The following is a 17,718-nucleotide window of genomic DNA, read 5'->3' on the forward strand; positions in this document are numbered from 1 at the left end:
CCGGTTTGGAGGGAGCCTCAGGGGTTATGTATTTAAACTGGTAATAAACAAATAAACATTGAATGAAGACGTTAGCTATTTTAATTTTTTAATAGAGTATACGAAAGGAGCTATTTTATTAGGAATATTATTCCTGGACTAAGAAACAAACCACAAATATAACGATACATTAAGTCAAAATGAGATCAGAAATCCACAGCCGAATCTGACTTAATTCCAGTGGCGGATCTACGGGGAGGGAAAAAAGGGGAAATTTTCCCTTCTAACAAAAGTCCAAAATTAAAGAAAAAAATTATTGAAACAAAAATATATTAGCTGACATGAAACTTACACCACAGACAGACAAATGCAATCCAATAAACACGCTAGTTAGTAAAATTAATGGAACTTAATGCATATAAGTTATTATTTATGTCTTTTATGTAGTTTGGGTTTATCTTTTTTATGTCTTTTGGTTGGTGTTTCATTGGAAGTTACCCCTAAGGCAAAATTCCCCCTCCAAAGGCAAATGTCTAGATCCGCCACTGCTTAATTCTTCCTTTTTTTTTTTACTGTATGTATTATGTATATCCAGCAAGACAGACGAGTAATTCCAAGGTTTCACATTCCATACGATAACATAATACAACATTGCCTCCAAAAAAAGGCCTTTTCTTACAGATCTATCGGAACTTAATATAAAAAATTCGAGAGAAAACGTGTGGTGTGTAAAAGTGCACTCGCCCAGCGGCTTTTGACAATGATAAACCTGTTGAACTTATAATATAAATTGTTGAAACATTCCCCTTATTTACCAGATTTAGGTCGCACTGACTTTCACCTATTTAAAAACTATGGAGAAGTGATAAAAAAGAATCTATGTGTACTTTGTACGCACGTAAGAAGATATTCTTCTATTATATAGGTAATTTAAACGAAGTAAATATACTTAACAGGTTATTTGTATTTTATTTAAAAATTAAACTAACTTTCTTATCTACCACTTTCAAAAAATTCAAAAGATTCGAACTCGCGCCCTTCCAATCTCGGAGCTAACGCCCTACCAACTACTCCAGCGAGGTCCTTGTAATTGACATGTAAGTTTCGGATATAATTATACAACACGGCGACAAATAGTGTAAAAATGTTATGTCTATATAATATTTTATTATTTTACTACAGAGAAACACAAATCCAAAAACACAAGAATTATAATAAATAATACATTTACTAAAAACACTAATATATTCTTTTAATGACTTATTTGCACGGTTCCAGATACATACATTCCTATCTTGAAAGATTAGCAACGTACATACTGTCTGTGTGCGCAGGAGGGCAGATTTATGTACAATTTTACCCTCAATCGAATCGCGCCTAAAGAAGAATATCTTCAAAAAACATTTTAGAAGACCTTCCAGGATTGTAGCTTAGGAACGGAATCTGGCTTTCAAGGAAACGTTGGACAAAACAGCTTAAACTAGAGAAAAATTTGAAGAGAATTATAGAAAACGTCTATAACGCTATCAACTCTGCTAATTTGGGTAAATATAAAAGCCAAGCCAACTTTAAAAAATAAATGCCTTTTTTAAATAAAAAAAAAACTTTAAAAGTTGGGTTCTTATGAAAACCCCTGTCTAACCTTCATTTCTTATGAAAATTACCTTTTGTGGTATATTGCCTACTTGAGAAAACCGTATAGTAATCCTATTAGAAAGTCATTTGTATTTCAGTAGTATCGTTATGGTCCAAGAGCTGTGAGACATTTTTGAGTAGGTATTTTAGGCAACCTGAAAATTTTTCAGGTGACTTTTCTATAAAAGCCTAATACAAAAATGCCGGTCTGGCTGGAGGGTAGCGGTTATTTTCCCCAAAAATCCCCCCCAAAGTTTAAAAAGGGTAAAAATTGTTATTGCAAAAAAATATCATTGATATGACTTGAAAGTAAATTTAAATATTCAAATATAAAGAAAATAAACAGGCCAGGCGATTTAGGGCGATTTTAACTCTGCAAGATACTTGCATGGGCGCCCCAGGATTATTTTAAGGGGGTGCGTCTGAACTTCAGAAGATTTCATCTGAATCTGTACACACTATTAACGAGTATAAAATATACAACTATACATGCATAGCTATGTACATTCCTTCCGGACAGGGAGGTGCAATTGTTATTTTGACAGGGTATTTTTTAATATTAAAAAAAACATTCTAAAAAGACAGGTTCTTTTTGGTGAAATTTTCCAACTGTCAGGTGATTAAACAAATTACGCGTGCATATAAATGAAAAGCGCTATAGGCAAGCAGCAGTGTGAGAAAGAGCGTGTACCGATAGCTTTTTGTGTCCTAGTTGTAGCTGAGCGAGTCCGTTCGCTCGAGAAAAATCACGTGACCTGGCGATATCCATGTTGTTGTTCCTCGGAACGTTAGAGTGTTTATTATAATATATTATAGTTTTTTAAGTAACTTTTTCTTAATTAAAGAAAAATAATACGTACTATACAATAGATTTTGGAAATATGATAGAAAAAGACAAATTTATTATTATAAATATATAGGTAGAAAAGAATAAAACTATAAACTATATTAATTCTGTGTCCGTACTTCTTCTTCAAACTCCTCAGCTGAGCTTAAATATTCATTCTCTTCTTCCTCGTCAGACTCCCCTCGAGACTCAGATTCCTCTTCTACATGATCTGTAAATAGTTGTAATATGTATTTAGAATTAATTAAAAATTAATTAGTGATTAACTAGTTGAGTTGCTACGGGCGCATCTGAAGAAAGACTTGCCGTTGTTGAGATGTGGAGTTATCGAATAATGTTAAATATATCATGGACACACGTAATAAAAGCGGAAACAATAATAAATATGAAAAAGGCAAAAGAAATACTCAACACTATAAAAGAAAGAAACATGAGCTACTTTGGTCATACCTACACTAAGAAATAAAACACGTGATGTTATTGGTTATATAAGGAAAAGTATTAAGCGTTAGTAATTTTTCACTAATTCTAAATAAGTATTACAAATATTTACAGATCAGGTAGAAGAAATTGAGTCTCGAGGGGAGTCTGACGAAGAAGAAGAGAATGAATATTTATTTTAGCTCATTTTTCTTTCCTTCATAGTGTTGAGTATTTCTTTTGCCTTTTTCATCTTTCTTAATGTTTCCGTGTTTGTTAAGTGTTGTGTCCATGATATTTTTTACATTATTCGATAACACCACATCTCAACAATGGTAAGTCATTCTTCAGGTGCGCCCGTGATTCTCCAGGCTTCGACTCCGTATAAAATTACAGATAATACGTAGCAACTCAATTAATTAATCACTGATTAATTTTTAATTAATTCTAAATACATATTCTGACGAAGTCTGACGAAGAAGAACAGAATGAACATTTAAGCTCAGATGAGGAGTTTGAAGAAAAAGTACAAGATTCGGACACCGAATTAATTTAGTTTATAGTTTTATACTTTTCTACCTGTATATTTATAATAATAAATTTGTCTTTTTCTATCATATTTGCAAAATCTATTGTATAGTACGTATTACTTTCCTTTAATTAAGAAAAATTACTTAAAAAACTATAATATATATAATAATTACTCTAACGTTTCGAGACACAACAACATGGATATCGCCAGGTCACGTGATTTTCTCGAGCGAACGGACTCGCTCAACTACAACAGAGGACGCAAACAGCTATCGGTATACGCTCTGTCTCACACTGCTGCTTACTTATAGCGGTTTTTTTTTAAAAAAACCTGTCTTTTGTAGAATATTTATTTTTAAAATTAAAAAGTACCCTGTCAAAATAACAATTGCACCTCCCTGTCCGGAAGGAATGTACATAGCTATGCATGTATAGTTGTATATTTTATACTCGTTAACAGTATGTACAGATTCAGATGAAATCTTCTGAAGTTCAGATGCACCCCCTTAAAATAATCCTGGGGCGCCCATGCAAGTATCTTGCAGAGTTAAAATCGCCCTCAAATCGCCTGGCTTGTTTATTTTCTTTATATTTGAATATTTAAATTTACTTTCAAGTCATATCAATGATATTTTTTGTAATAACAATTTTTACCCTTTTTAAACTTTGGGGGAGGATTTTTGGGGAAAATAACCGCTACCCTCCAGCCAGACCGGCATTTTTGTATTAGGCTTTTATAGAAAAGTCACCAGAAAAATTTTCAGGTTGCCTAAAATACCTACTCAAAAATGTCTCACAGCTCTTATACTATTAAATTTCGAGGTAAATGATTGAATAGCAGGTATAATAATTAAAGTACCGGGTGTCCCAATAAGAATGGCTCTCGGCCATATCTCAAGAACCGTTTATAGTACAGCTTTGAGAAAAAAATATTTATAACAAAAGTTGCCTCAAAAAATCAAAATTTTACAAAATGTACCTAATGAAAGACACTGGAAATCCAATCATCGTATTCTTCATAAAATTCTGCGCATATTTGATTTCACAAGTTTAAGTCTACCTTTGCAAATAAGAGGTGTGGGTGAGTGGGAACTTTCTTAAGGCTGTATGACACTATACATTTTCTTGTATCATTTCTAATATCGTTTCTGATATGTCAAAAAAATGCATAGTGTCATACACAGATACAAGAAACGATATCAGAAACGATACAAGAATTTGAGTCAGACACAGATTATTGTACAAGAACTGCGCCAATTTCTGCGCAAAGAGCAAAAACGTAAAACCTGCTGGTAAAACATCTAAACATCTATCTAAAATGGTAAAATGTCATAATTACTTACTCATAATGGAGGCTGAAATGAAAATGGGATCATGTATTGATGAATTTATTTGTGTTTTTGTATGTATTATTTATAAATATTTTATTGATACTTAATATACCGTTTGGTATGGACTACTGTTCTACTAATAACCATATATTTACCTCCTAGTAAAATTAAAACTATAAATTTAGGTTTCATGGTGCATAATTTTTTAATAGACGAAAATACAATAGTTCCTAATTTGGATCAAACTGAAGATAATTTTTATGAAAATATTTTAGCACAAATATCAAAACAAAATAGAAACACAAATTATCAACCTCAAACAGTCAACGTAAAATTCTGGTTAACATTAAAATGTTAATTAAAAGTTTATAAATTTTATAAAATCCTTAAAATCAACTGTAGATACAGTACTACCATAACGTGACACAGGGTGACAAACAAAATTTCGACCAATCACGTGCCGAATTTTATACAATTTTCGATACAAGAACTTACATAGTGTCATACAGGGCAAAAATGTACATACAAGAAATGATACAAGAAAATGTATACAAGAAACGATATCAGAAACGATATTAGAAATGATACAAGAAAATGCATAGTGTCATACAGCCTTTATGAAAAAATCGCTGTAAGTCCGGTTCTGCTAAATCGAATTTTACATACTGGTCTTGTTAAAAACAGCTCTTTTTCATCAATGTAAGTGTCCTATTTTCGAAATAGCCTAATAAGTAATATGCAAGCTAGGAGGCGTTATTTAATTATTTTCAGAAATCTAGTTTTCTTTGGAAAATATTAAATACAAGTAAGCATTTTTAATCGTTTATTATAAAATTAGACCAAATTAACAACATAATACCGAAAACCGCATGTCGATACCTTTTTTCTATCTCGAGATATCTTTAGAAATGTGTAAATTTTAAACATAACTGTTACTGTCACCGGTAAACGAGGTTAAGGAAAAGTAGTGTGCTATGGAAAAAACAAATAAACATTTTCCAGATGTAAACGTATATTATTATTAAAACAACAATAAGACAAGCAACACTATAAAATATAACAAAGAAATAAAAGCAAGTACTTACTTAGTCTTGGTGACTGCCTAAATGTTCAAATTGTTGCCCATCATTTTCGATGCAAGCATTTACTCTTTCAAGAGTAGATTGAATAGCAACAGATTTAACTGTTTTAGACTTTTTATGGGGATGGATTAAAGACCTTGTTTTTGCCGCTAGGCCCACTACTCGAGAAAACATGATCTAGAATCTAGGGAATGCGAAACGCCATTCAAAGCATTGCGAAAGCAGAAATTGAGACTGCTGTTCAATCTACTCTTAAAAGAGTAAATGCTTGCATCGAAAATGATGGGCAACGATTTGAACATTTAGGTCGTCACTAAGTAAGTAGTTGCTTTTATTTCTTTGTTATATTTTATTGTTGTTTTAATTAATTATATACGTTTACATCTGGAAAATGTTTATTTGTTTTTTCCATAGCACACTACTTTTCCTTAACCTCGTTTACCGGCGAGAGTAACAGTCATGTTTAAAATTTACACATTTTTTAAGATATCTCGAGATATAAAAAGGTATCGACATGCGGTTTTCGGTATTATGTTGCTAATTTGGTCTAATTATGTAATAAACGATTAAAAATGCATATTTGTATTTAATATTTTCCAAAGAAAACTAGATTTCTGAAAATAATTAAATACCGCCTCCTAGCTTGCATATTACTTAATAGGCTATTTCGAAAATAAGACACTTACATTGACGAAAAAGAGCTGTTTTCAACAAGACCAAGTATGCAAAATTCGATTTAGCAGAACCGGACTTACAGCCATTTTTTCATAAGAAGGTTCTCACTCACCCCCATCTCTTATTTGCAAAGGTAGACTTAAACTTGTGAAATCAAATATGCGCAGAATTTTATGAATAATACGATGATCAGATTTCCAGTGCCCTTTCATTAGGTAAATTTTGTAAAATTTAGATTTTTTTAATTTTTGATATTCAATTACGCCCTCTAGCGGTGGATCCACAATTATGAAAATAATTTCCAGGCTTTTCCCGAGGCAACTTTTGTTATAAATATTTTTTTCTCAAAGCTGTACTATAAACGGTTCCTGAGATATGGCCGAGAGCTATTCTTATTGGGACACCCAGTACAATAGATTAACAATGGATTGCTTTCTACCTGCACCGGAAACTTAACCACACCATTCAAATACAAATGACTTTGTAATAAGCTTAAGATTAAGGTTTTCTGAAATATCTTGATAGCAAAAACAATATAAAATAAAAAATATCAAATTTTTTTATACTTTTTGGGTCATTTTCACTTATAGGTCATTCATATGCAATATTTTTGTCCTAACGTGTATAACAATAACTTCTTTGACTAGACTAACGTGCTCAGTTCCTAAAATCTTAACTTTCCGCTGAAGTTTTACTCTCTCCCACAGAAGTCTTCGTATCAGCAAACGTGGTTATTTCCGAACCAAGAAAGGCTTGAGGTATTTCATTTCCGAAGTAGACCTTTGTGTTATGCGACAACGCCTCGTATTTCTTCAGTTCTATGTACTCCCTGGTATGCAGCATCTTATTCACTTCCGCCTGTTGCTTGTGCTTGTAAAACTCTGCGTCTGCGTGGCTTTTTTGTCTAGCAAGATGCATTTCGTCTTCGATTTGGGATATGCGCTGCAGCGATTCTTTTTCCATGATCTTCTGCTCGAATTGAATCTTGGCAACTTGGGCTTCTTTCTCGGCTTCTATTATCGCTTTCTTCCGTTCCGTTTCTGCGTCTTTTTCTACTACCTACAGTTAAAAACAGAAGTTATTTAAATATAGTAAAAACCCCTTAAGGCCGGGAAACACATTTCCGCACCGAGCCCGAGCTAACACACGGCAGAGTTAGGGACGTGCTACGCCAAGAAAGAAAAAGTAAGATACAGTGGACTCTCTCTATACCGAACACGGATATTACGAGGTTTCGCTTATAACGACGTACGCTAGATGTCCCATGAAATTCTTATTAAACTATAACACCTCTATAACGAGGCATAATTGGTTATAACGAGGAAAAATTAAATCAAGAATATGTATTTTTACCTATTTTTAACGAAGTAATGGCTATAAATAAATTCCCCAACTGCTTGTTATACAGAAATTCCCAACATCGGTGTTTCAAGGCCAGTGGTGTAATAAACACCGCCTGCAATAAACTTCTTTCTGTTTAAAAGACTAAGTTTTTCAACCTAATAAAAATATTTGTAAATTAAATATTTTTAAAAGATTTTTAATTGAAAAACTTTATTGGCCCATTTCCTGGTGACAACCTCCAAGGCTTCTACAATATGCAAGCCAAATGGATGCTGCAGTGAAGACTAAAGGGAAGGAATTCTACACTATGCAATTCACAACCCCCGTCTGCAGCGTGGTAAAGTTAGTCTTTTATTTAGCAGATGCCGCTAGGCACCTACTACCATCTCGTCAGTTGCGGTGGGAGATGGATATGTCGAAAATTTTTACCTGGGCCAGAGAAAAGCAGCCTATGCAGTCTCTGATGAACCTCTAACAAGAGGTGAAATCGTCGATAAGAGTGCTGGCTGCACTCTCTGATCTGAGTAAAAATTAAGACAGTTTTGGTTTCGCACCGCAACTGAATGAATAAAAATGGTATACATTTTTATTCTTTCTGTTTATCTATCGACCGATATTGAATACATATTGTAGGAAAGTTACAATATTTACGATGGTATTATACGAAGTATTATGTATTATGTATTATGTATTATACGAAGTTTCATTGTTCAGGTCGACCATCGACACCTAATAAACTACGTAAGGTAAGAGGCATTAAAACATTTCAATATTATTGTTGTCTGATATAACGAGATCCGCTTATAACGACGTAATTAGTCCGCCATTGCAGATCTCGTTATAGAGGGAATCTACTGTAATTTATCTGTGGAAACACATAGTATCGCACCGCGTCAGCACCAAAGATCTTATACACATATATTTGGCCAACTCCGAAAAATAGCGTAACGCGGAGCAGTTCGGGTCGGTGGTCTATCTATTTCTCTCTACTGGCGCTTGGCTTTCTCTCTCTAGCATATGATGGCTGCCGCCTCTGTGTAACTGTCGTTCCATTACTCCCACCTCTTGGTAGATACGCTCACACTTGCACGACAGACAAAGATAGCTAGACCACCGTACTTGATATCGACGTTACACCCCGATGCATTGAGTGGCATATGACTAGCCAGATCTATTCTTGACATATCTCTGGTCAGCACTGTAGCAATGCTCGGTTACCACACCGCACCGTCTGTCTCTGCTCGGTGCTGGCTCGGTGCGGATATGTGTGTTCCGGCCTTTATTCGCACAAATCAAAGAATTTAGAGAATTTAAAGCAGTTCTAGTTTTGGACAATCCACCAGGTCATCCTCGCGAACTTTAAACTATGCACCCAAATATAAAAGTGATATTTTTACCTCCCAATACGACGGCTTTACTTAAATCTATGGATCAAGGAATAATCCAGGCCTTTAAGCTCTATTCCATTAGACGAACCTTTAAAATGATACTGATATGAATGTTATGGAATTCTGGAAGAAATTTGGCATAGCAAAATGCATCGTAAACATAAAAGAATAATTTCAAGAACTGAAGCCATACACATTAAATTTTCATAATCTAACATGATTGAAATTACGTTGGAATAAATGGTTGGGGAGCCCAAGCGGGGATTTTTTGCAGTTACCGAGCGCGTCAGATTATCACATGGGGAGAAACCTTGTACCCTGAAAACGTACCTCTACCACATATTGGCTCTTAATGCAGGGAAGTTCGTTACGGGGGGGGGGGGGCGAAAAAAAATCTATCCTTAGAAAAGCTCGAAATCGTCAGATTAACCTTTAACTACCCGCGCATCAAGTTATAACACAACTACACGCGTGGCGTACTTTGTACGCCACAAGAAAATACACTTAAAAACAGCGGATTTGATTAATTTTTTTTTAAACACACTTAGTTGTTTGTTATAAACCTTATTCGGCATCAGTGAATACTTGGAGTTCCTTTTCAGTAAGCCAATTGGGATTTATAACTGGAATCATGGAATAACTGGATTCCATGATAAATAAAATTACTAATAAAAAATTTTTTAAATGTGATTTTTTACAGGAGAAAAAGTATTGTTTATAAAGATAAATATATTTTGTGCCATAATGACTAAAAAACAATTAAAATATGTACTTATATTACGACTTATAGTAATATAATTCTGGGGTATATTGTCCACCACCGGAAACAACAAATAATAAAATGTAAATTACGATCTTTCCAGCACGCCGATTATAACGAAACTAAAACCAAATTGTAAAGCACATTCCAGTTATAGGTTAGAGAGATAAGCAAGGTCAAAAATTAAATTTTTAAATATATTTCCAGTAGAATTCTTAGCGCGTGTAGTTAAAGGTTAAGATAAGGTAAGTTAAGTACATGCAAAACGGAAATGAGTGAGTGACAAAGTTTCGCAAGAAAAAATGAATATTTCGCGAAACAAACGACAGATCGAAAAACTAAAAATATGTGCTCAATATTTTTCAAAAATCTATCGAATGATATCAAACACGACGAGAGGGGTGGGGGTTAAATTTAAAATTTTAAATACAAATCCCGCGATATTTCGCAAAATGAACATCGGATCGAAAAATTGAAAAATACACTTATTCGATATTTTTGAAAAATCTATCGAATGGCACCAAATACGACCCCCACTGAGGTGGGGTGGGAGGTTACTTTAAAATCTTAAATAGGAGCCCCCATTTTTTATTGCAGATTTGGATTCCTTAAGTAAAAATAAGTAACTTTTATTCCGAGACATTTTTTCGAATTATGAATAGATGGCGCTACAATCGGAGAAAATGATTGTTGGAAATGGAAAATTAAATTAAAAAATGGAAAGTTTCCACTTAAATGGAAAACTTTACTTAACTTTTTTTGGTTTTAGGATCTACTCTTCACAACCCAATAGGTCCCAATAACGCTCGAGTGACTGCACATTTAGCATACATTCCTCCCCTACTAAAAGCTGTGCAAGTTCAAACATTGCCGAAATTGCGAGTGGAATAAGACGATGGTGTGAACAAATAGAATGAAGTGAGCTTCAGGAGTTGCTTGAATCGCAAGACGAAGATTTGACTGAAACCTACTTGGAGGAAATGAGAAATTGACAACCCATTGAAGAAGAGACTTCAACAAGCACTGAAAACGTAACACTTTTGAAAAATCTTAGTGAAAGTTTAAGAATGGCAAATGAGCTTTGTGATTTCTTTGTGAAAATCGATCCAACTATGGAATGAAGTGTTATTTTTAAGCGGCAAATTGTTAATGCCAGTGCTGAATATCAATCTGAATTGAAGGGGTTTTAAAAAACTGTCACGCAAGAGATAATTACTAAATTCTTTAAACCATTGCCTAAACCTGAAGATAATATTAATCGATACTTATGGTCAAAAATTTTAATCAAACTGATGTTTTTTGTGTATTTGCTTTTTTTATTTCATCATTAAGGAATGTGCTGTATTTATATGTACGATAACATCCAAAAATTACTTAAGCCGTTTTTGATGCTACTACTGAAAGGAGCTGAGTCGTGAACTCTCATAGACGCTACCTGCAAGAAAATTGAGGCTTTCGAAATGTGGGTTTATCATCGAATCCTGAAGATATCTTATTCCGACCACGTTACTATCAGGATGTTTTATTAAGAATGCAAAAAGAAAAGAGCTGTTAATCACAATAAAAACAGCCACAATCGAATACCTCAGTCACATCATGAGGAACAGAGAAAGATTGATATGGATTGTGTACCTAGTGACATTATTAATTGCACACAAAAAAGGTTGATGTTGAATTATACTTGTATATTTGTAAAACAAATTGTTCTAATAAGAAACAAATTCGACCCAAAAATACTGACCTTTTGATGCTGCGTGGCTATCAGCAATTTAGTTTTTTCTCCTTCCATTAATTCGTAATTTTTTCGTATCACTTCAGGGATTTTCGGCTTTGTTACTCTGACTGCTTGTATCGTTAACCCAGGCGCCATTTCCAGTAAGTCTCTTTGAAGAGCCTGCTTCAAATTTTCGTCTATTTGATCGAACAGATCAATGTAAACCTCGTGTAAGGTGTGTATGCTGCAAAATTGATTCAGTTCGTGGTGAACTTTGTTGAAAATAAGAGTTTTGTCATAATCGGCTGTGTAGTTTCTAACGATATCAAGAACTAAAAAAATAGGATTTCTTACAATTAGTTATACTATTGTTTATATGAATGCTATTGTTACACCTTTATCAACAAAATCTATAATAATGTAAAAAGAAAGGTTTTTCAAAAAACAAATACTCAGAATGTTTTTAAACAGCTAAGACAAATACTCAGAGCTTTAAAATGAGCTAAGACAAAAGTGATTCGGATACATGGATAAAAAAACAGAGCGATTATCTCATTAAAAAAAAAGAAGAAATGAAATTCATGAGTTTTTCACAAAAATGAAAATTAATTGTATTCCATATACAGGTGTCTTTATGTATCAACAATGTATCCTAAAATTTTAATCAGTTTAAAATACATAGATCTGAAAAAAACTTCAATTTACTGCTAACTGACTAACTGGGTTGACAGACTATTGCTATAGTTGACAGGCTATTGAAGTCCAAGACAGATGTAATTGCTATTTCAGGTTCATACTGTTCCTGGATCGTTATCCATTTTCAATGACTTTATATAAACTTACGTGCATAGAAATCGACCCACTTAAAAATTTGGTCATTTTTGATGTCTCATATTTTCTAAACCTGTTGGCCGATTTAAGTGATTTTTTGAACATGTTATAGCCTGATTCTTTAACAATACCACTGTAATAATATTGTTGCTAAACTGGTAAATTTTCTTTGCATACCGGGTGTTCTAATCAAACTGTGTTTTTTTCTCAAAGTTCGCATCACCCTGTGAAATATTCTAGCATTTATAAAATACTGAAATTGAAACCCAACTATAGCCTCAGGTTTTCTTAACATTCTGTTTTTAATTCATTCGTTTATGTTGGATAATAAAAAAGTTAGGTACTTTAACAACTAGACATGTTCTTCATCAATACACGGTATTTCTAAATAAGTGCGACAAACTTTAAAGGATAATTCTGCATGAAAAAATAAAGACAGTTGGCTTTATAAACGTATGTCCGCAAATGTTTCGTTTCCGAGATACGGGATGTTGAATTTTTTCTTAAAAACTGACGATTTATTTATTGATTTAAAACCAGTTGAGATATGCAAATGAAATTTGGTAGATTTTAAGAGATAGTTATTGCGGATTATTTGACGTAAAATTAAGAATTTAATATTCACCATGGGCGTACATGCAAGTAATATGATCGGTCATATTACCCGTATGCGCGCTAATGGTGAATATAAAATTCTTAATTATAAAAATGTGCAATAACTACATCTTAAAGCCCACCAAATTTCATTGGCATATCTCAACCGGTTTTAAAGCAATAAAATAAATCGTCAGTTTGTAAGAAAAAATTCAACATCCCGTATCTAGGAAACGAAAAATTTGTGGACAAACGTCTATCAAGCTAACTGTCATTATTTTTTCATGCAGAATTACCCCTTAAAGTTTGTCGCACTCATTTAGAAACACCGTGTATTGATGAAGAACATGTCTAGTTGTTAAAGCACCTAACTTTTTTATTATCCAACATAAACGAATGAATCAAGAAACAGAAAGTTAAGTAAATCTGAGGCTATAGTTGGGTTTTAATTTCAGTATTTTATATATGCTAGAATATTACACAGGGTGATGCGAACTTGAGAAAAAAACACAATTTGATTGGTACACCCAGAATACAATGAAAATTTACCTGTTTTGCAACAATATTATTACAGTGATATTGCTAAATAAGCAGGCTATAACATGTTCAAGAAATCACTTAAATCAGCCAACAGGTTTAGGAAATCCGATTCATCAAAAATTACCAAATTTTTAAGTGGGCCGATTTCTATGCACGTAAGTTTAGTTTAATTAATATTTTTAAGTATGTAGTCTTCCATTTAAACCCAACCACTGTTTGGTTTTGAGGTTGTTAGCACAAGTATGTACTTCAAAGTGTACTGAAGATGGACTGATAAGTCTGAAAACGTTTCTTCTGAACAACTATTGTAATCCATTTGGATTTTTAATTAAATACTTATACAAACTATAACAGAAGTTTTTTACTTCGATAATAAAGTTTTTCAAAACAATATTTTTCAGAATGCTAACCTTTTCAATATGCTAAGCTCTACAATAATTAATTTTGTTTGATTTTCCAATTGATTGATTGAAATTTTTATCTAGTTTACTGGAAACTGCAAGAACCAATAAAAAGGATTATGTTTCTTATAGAAAAAACAATCTGAGAATACAAGCATTTTCATAACGAAAACTTTGTTTACTGTTAGCAAGCATTATTTCTACATTACTATTTATATTTGTAAGCTGAAAGATTGAATTTTTTCTTTGAGATCGACTATATCGAATTTGGTGCAAGATATCGAACTGGCAATACGATATTCATAATCTACGTAAACACACCTAAGCCTTTAATACCATTTTCAGATTTGGATTCAGGGGACAAAGCTACATAGGAATTCATCGGTAGCTCAGCTCCAAGTATTGCAGAGTCGATCCACAAAGGAATGAACAAATGAATAGACTTTGCGAAGTTATAAACAAAAACTAAATTTTCATTGAATATTCGATGAGCTACACTTGTGAGCAAAAAAATCGGGTCACTCGATGAATTATATACGTTAGATGTCTCGAATTTCCTAAACCTGTTGTCTGATTTGAGTGATTTTTTTAGTATGTTATAGCCTTATTATTTAAGAAAATCGATGTAATAATATTGTTGCTAGACAGGTAAATGTCATTTTATACCGGGTGTAACAATCATACTGTGTTTTTTCCTTAAAGTTCTGAACACCCTGTGGAATATTCTAGCATATATAAAACATTTAAATTAAAACTCAATTGTAGTCTTAGCCTTTCTTAACATTTTGTTTTTTGATTCATTCGCTTATGTTCGATAATAAAAGAGATATGTATTTTTATATTACAAATGAGGTATGCTATTTGGTCTTCAATATCAATATCATTCCAAATCTCGAGAGCTACAGTTTCTACCTCTTGTAAAGTTCTAGGAGGTGGCAAACACTGTCGTATTCTTCTGCTAATTGTGTCCCACAAATGCTGTCTGCGGTTACAGTTTGTGAACATGAGGTCTTGCATTACCGTGCATTAGCAAAAAATTGTTACCAATATAAGGAGCCGATAGCATGGTAGCTAAGTCCTTCGCTATGTAAGATCACTGCTTGAACACACTCATCGTGGGTCAAATTCCTTGTAGCGTGTTCCATTTCCACTAAACAAAAAAATACGGACTTAATTGTAACTTTAAATAATAAATCTGCTAAATTTCACAACAAACCAGACACTTTTGCCTGTTAACAATTTGACATCCATTAGTCATAGTCACATTAAATTGTTAATTTTTCATAGCCTACTTTAGGCTTGTTTATTAAACTAAGTGGAAAATGAGGATTTATTGGTGAAAAACATGGCTATAGTATTTTTACTACAAAAACGTTATTACGTAGGTCAAAATTTTTGACGTAAGAGAACTGTCAAAACATTAGAATGTGACTTTTCATTATTGCCGTGTTTATAATAAACATAGCAATAATGAAAAGTCACATTCTAATGTTTTGACAGTTCTCTTACGTCAAAAATTTTGACCTACGTAATAACGTTTTTGTAGTAAAAATACTATTGGGACCGTGCAAGTTCGGTACTACGCTTTGTACTTTTATTCGCACTTTTAATTACTTACTTACTTAGTCCTAAGCCTTTCTACCTTTAGGTGTAAGGCCAATTATATTGGCCAATTATATTAGTCCTGGTTGCTGGATAATTGTCAAGACCATAGTCCAAAAAAATAATAAGAAGAAAAAATAAGATGCAGGTTATGTTTAGCAAACGTAAACAATTGTATGTAGTAAATAAAATCAGTTATTAAAATGCAGTACTGCAAGCAAAATACAATTAATTAAATTTACCTTTATATAATAATTGCATATCATATCAATATTATGGAGCAATATATAATTTTTCTGCGTCAATGACAGAAGGTATGAAATATACGTCAATTTGCCAATTTCAATTGACAATATGAATTATTTAAGATAGATGCAATATTTCTCCGCGACTCGCGCACGGTCGTTTCTCGTTTCCCTTTCCAAGTACTTGCACACCGCGAATAGTTGTTAATGTACTTACCTACCTTTTTTATTATCCAACATAAGCAAATGAATCAAAAAAGAAAAGGTTAATAAAGTTCAATGCTACAATTGAGTTTTAATTTCAATATTTTATATATGCCAGAAAATTCCACAGGGTGTTCCAAACTTTAAGAAAAAAACACAGTATGATTGTTACACCCGGTATAAAATGACATTTACCTGTCTAGCAACAATATTATTACATCGATTTCCTTAAATAATATGGCTATAACATACTGAAAGAATCACTCAAATCGGACAACAGGTTTAGGAAATTCGAGACATCTAACGTGTATAATTCATCGAGTAATCCGACTTTTTTGGTCGCAAGTGTATATAGACAATTTCCCTTTAACAAATACTTACCACTGTTCTGATTTAAATGATTTACTACTTCTATTCTATCAAAATAGATCATTACACCTCCACTGGTACCACAAGGTACATTCTTAACTTCATCCGTCTGCAATGTTATCTACAACCAACACAATTGATCTTAATAATCAAACACTAAAGATAATAGTTTGGTCAGCAGACGAAAGCAGACAAGTCAAAATTTGAGTTTTTTCAATGTGAAAAAAAACATCTTAAAATTAAATACATAAGTAAATGCAGCTTTTATTAAATACAATTATGTATATGAAATACATTTAATATAATACGAAATGAGAAAAACATAGTTAAATATTTTGGATTTTGATTGACTGGTATAGTTAGGTACTTACATCTTATTTTATTTTGAACAAACTACTTATAAAATAAAAATTATTTCTTCATCATTTACTATTTACAAGATTGGGATATTGCGATGCTTATTTTGAGCTGTAGAATTCGTATGCAAGCCTTGATAAAAACTATGAAAGAAATTAGGAATTACAAGTAGTATGTATGTAGCGAGATAAGGTCAGTTTTTGTTTTTGGAAATAGAAACTGCTTGATTTTTTTGGGGTTTTTAATAAATAAAATTTTTTTTCTCAAAAATTGACTTGTCTGCCGAGAGACAGAAAAATAAAAGTGTTTTTTAATTTACCTGCATAGATTTGAAGCTCGTTAATAGAGGTATCATCATATGATATCCAGGAAAGCTAACTGAAGGTAGGAGTGCACCACCCTAAAAAAATAAGTAATGAAAATCAGACTAAATCCATCTATATATTATTTATAACTTACTCTAAAATAAACCCCTACGTGTCCTTCCTCAATCCTATGAAGGGAGTAATTAAATATTAAGAAAATACAAGACAATATTGTGCCGATAATGAAATGTTCAGTTAATGAAGAAGGCCTCGGCATTTTAAATGTAATCTAAGTTTATCAAGAATTAATAAGTATTAATATAATAATTATTATTTTTATAGATACCCTATAATGATCAAAAAGCCGCAGATCTTACGTGTAAAAACGTATTATTTACTATTTGTGTGGTTCAAAATCATTTTCCCTGAAATTTAGGACTTAGGTTAAGGCATCGACCAGTTGTCAAAACAGAAAATTAGCTGAATAAATAATTAATTACGGCCACGTTTTGAACAACGATCTACAGACCGAGCTAGTCCTATAAATTCCATGGCTTCGCGCCA

The 17,718-nt window shown here is 32.8% G+C and overlaps 1 protein-coding gene across 1 annotated transcript; it reads right to left on the reverse strand.

The window, feature by feature from the left end:
* Window positions 1-6,404: 6,404 nt before the first annotated feature.
* Window positions 6,405-17,718, reverse strand: LOC114327143 (erlin-1). Its single transcript, XM_028275661.2, has 5 exons — window positions 17,309-17,718; window positions 17,169-17,249; window positions 16,505-16,613; window positions 11,734-12,038; window positions 6,405-7,559 (listed from the first exon to the last, which is right to left on the reverse strand). Exons 1-5 carry the CDS (start codon window positions 17,429-17,431, stop codon window positions 7,173-7,175), a joined length of 1,005 nt encoding a protein of 334 aa, XP_028131462.1. The 5' UTR covers window positions 17,432-17,718; the 3' UTR covers window positions 6,405-7,172.

Source organism: Diabrotica virgifera, chromosome 3 (assembly GCF_917563875.1).
Source record: "Diabrotica virgifera virgifera chromosome 3, PGI_DIABVI_V3a".
Taxonomy (NCBI): Eukaryota; Metazoa; Arthropoda; class Insecta; order Coleoptera; family Chrysomelidae; genus Diabrotica; species Diabrotica virgifera.

Coding starts and splice junctions, on each gene's coding strand:
- LOC114327143 (XM_028275661.2), bottom strand. CDS start 17,431: ATGCCGAGGCCTTCTTCATTAACTGAACATTTCATTATCGGCACAATA. Junction 12,039..16,504: donor TCATTTAAATCAGAACAGTG/GTAAGTATTTGT, acceptor CTATTTTTTTAG/TTCTTGATATCGTTAGAAAC. Junction 7,560..11,733: donor TAGCCACGCAGCATCAAAAG/GTCAGTATTTTT, acceptor TTTTAACTGTAG/GTAGTAGAAAAAGACGCAGA.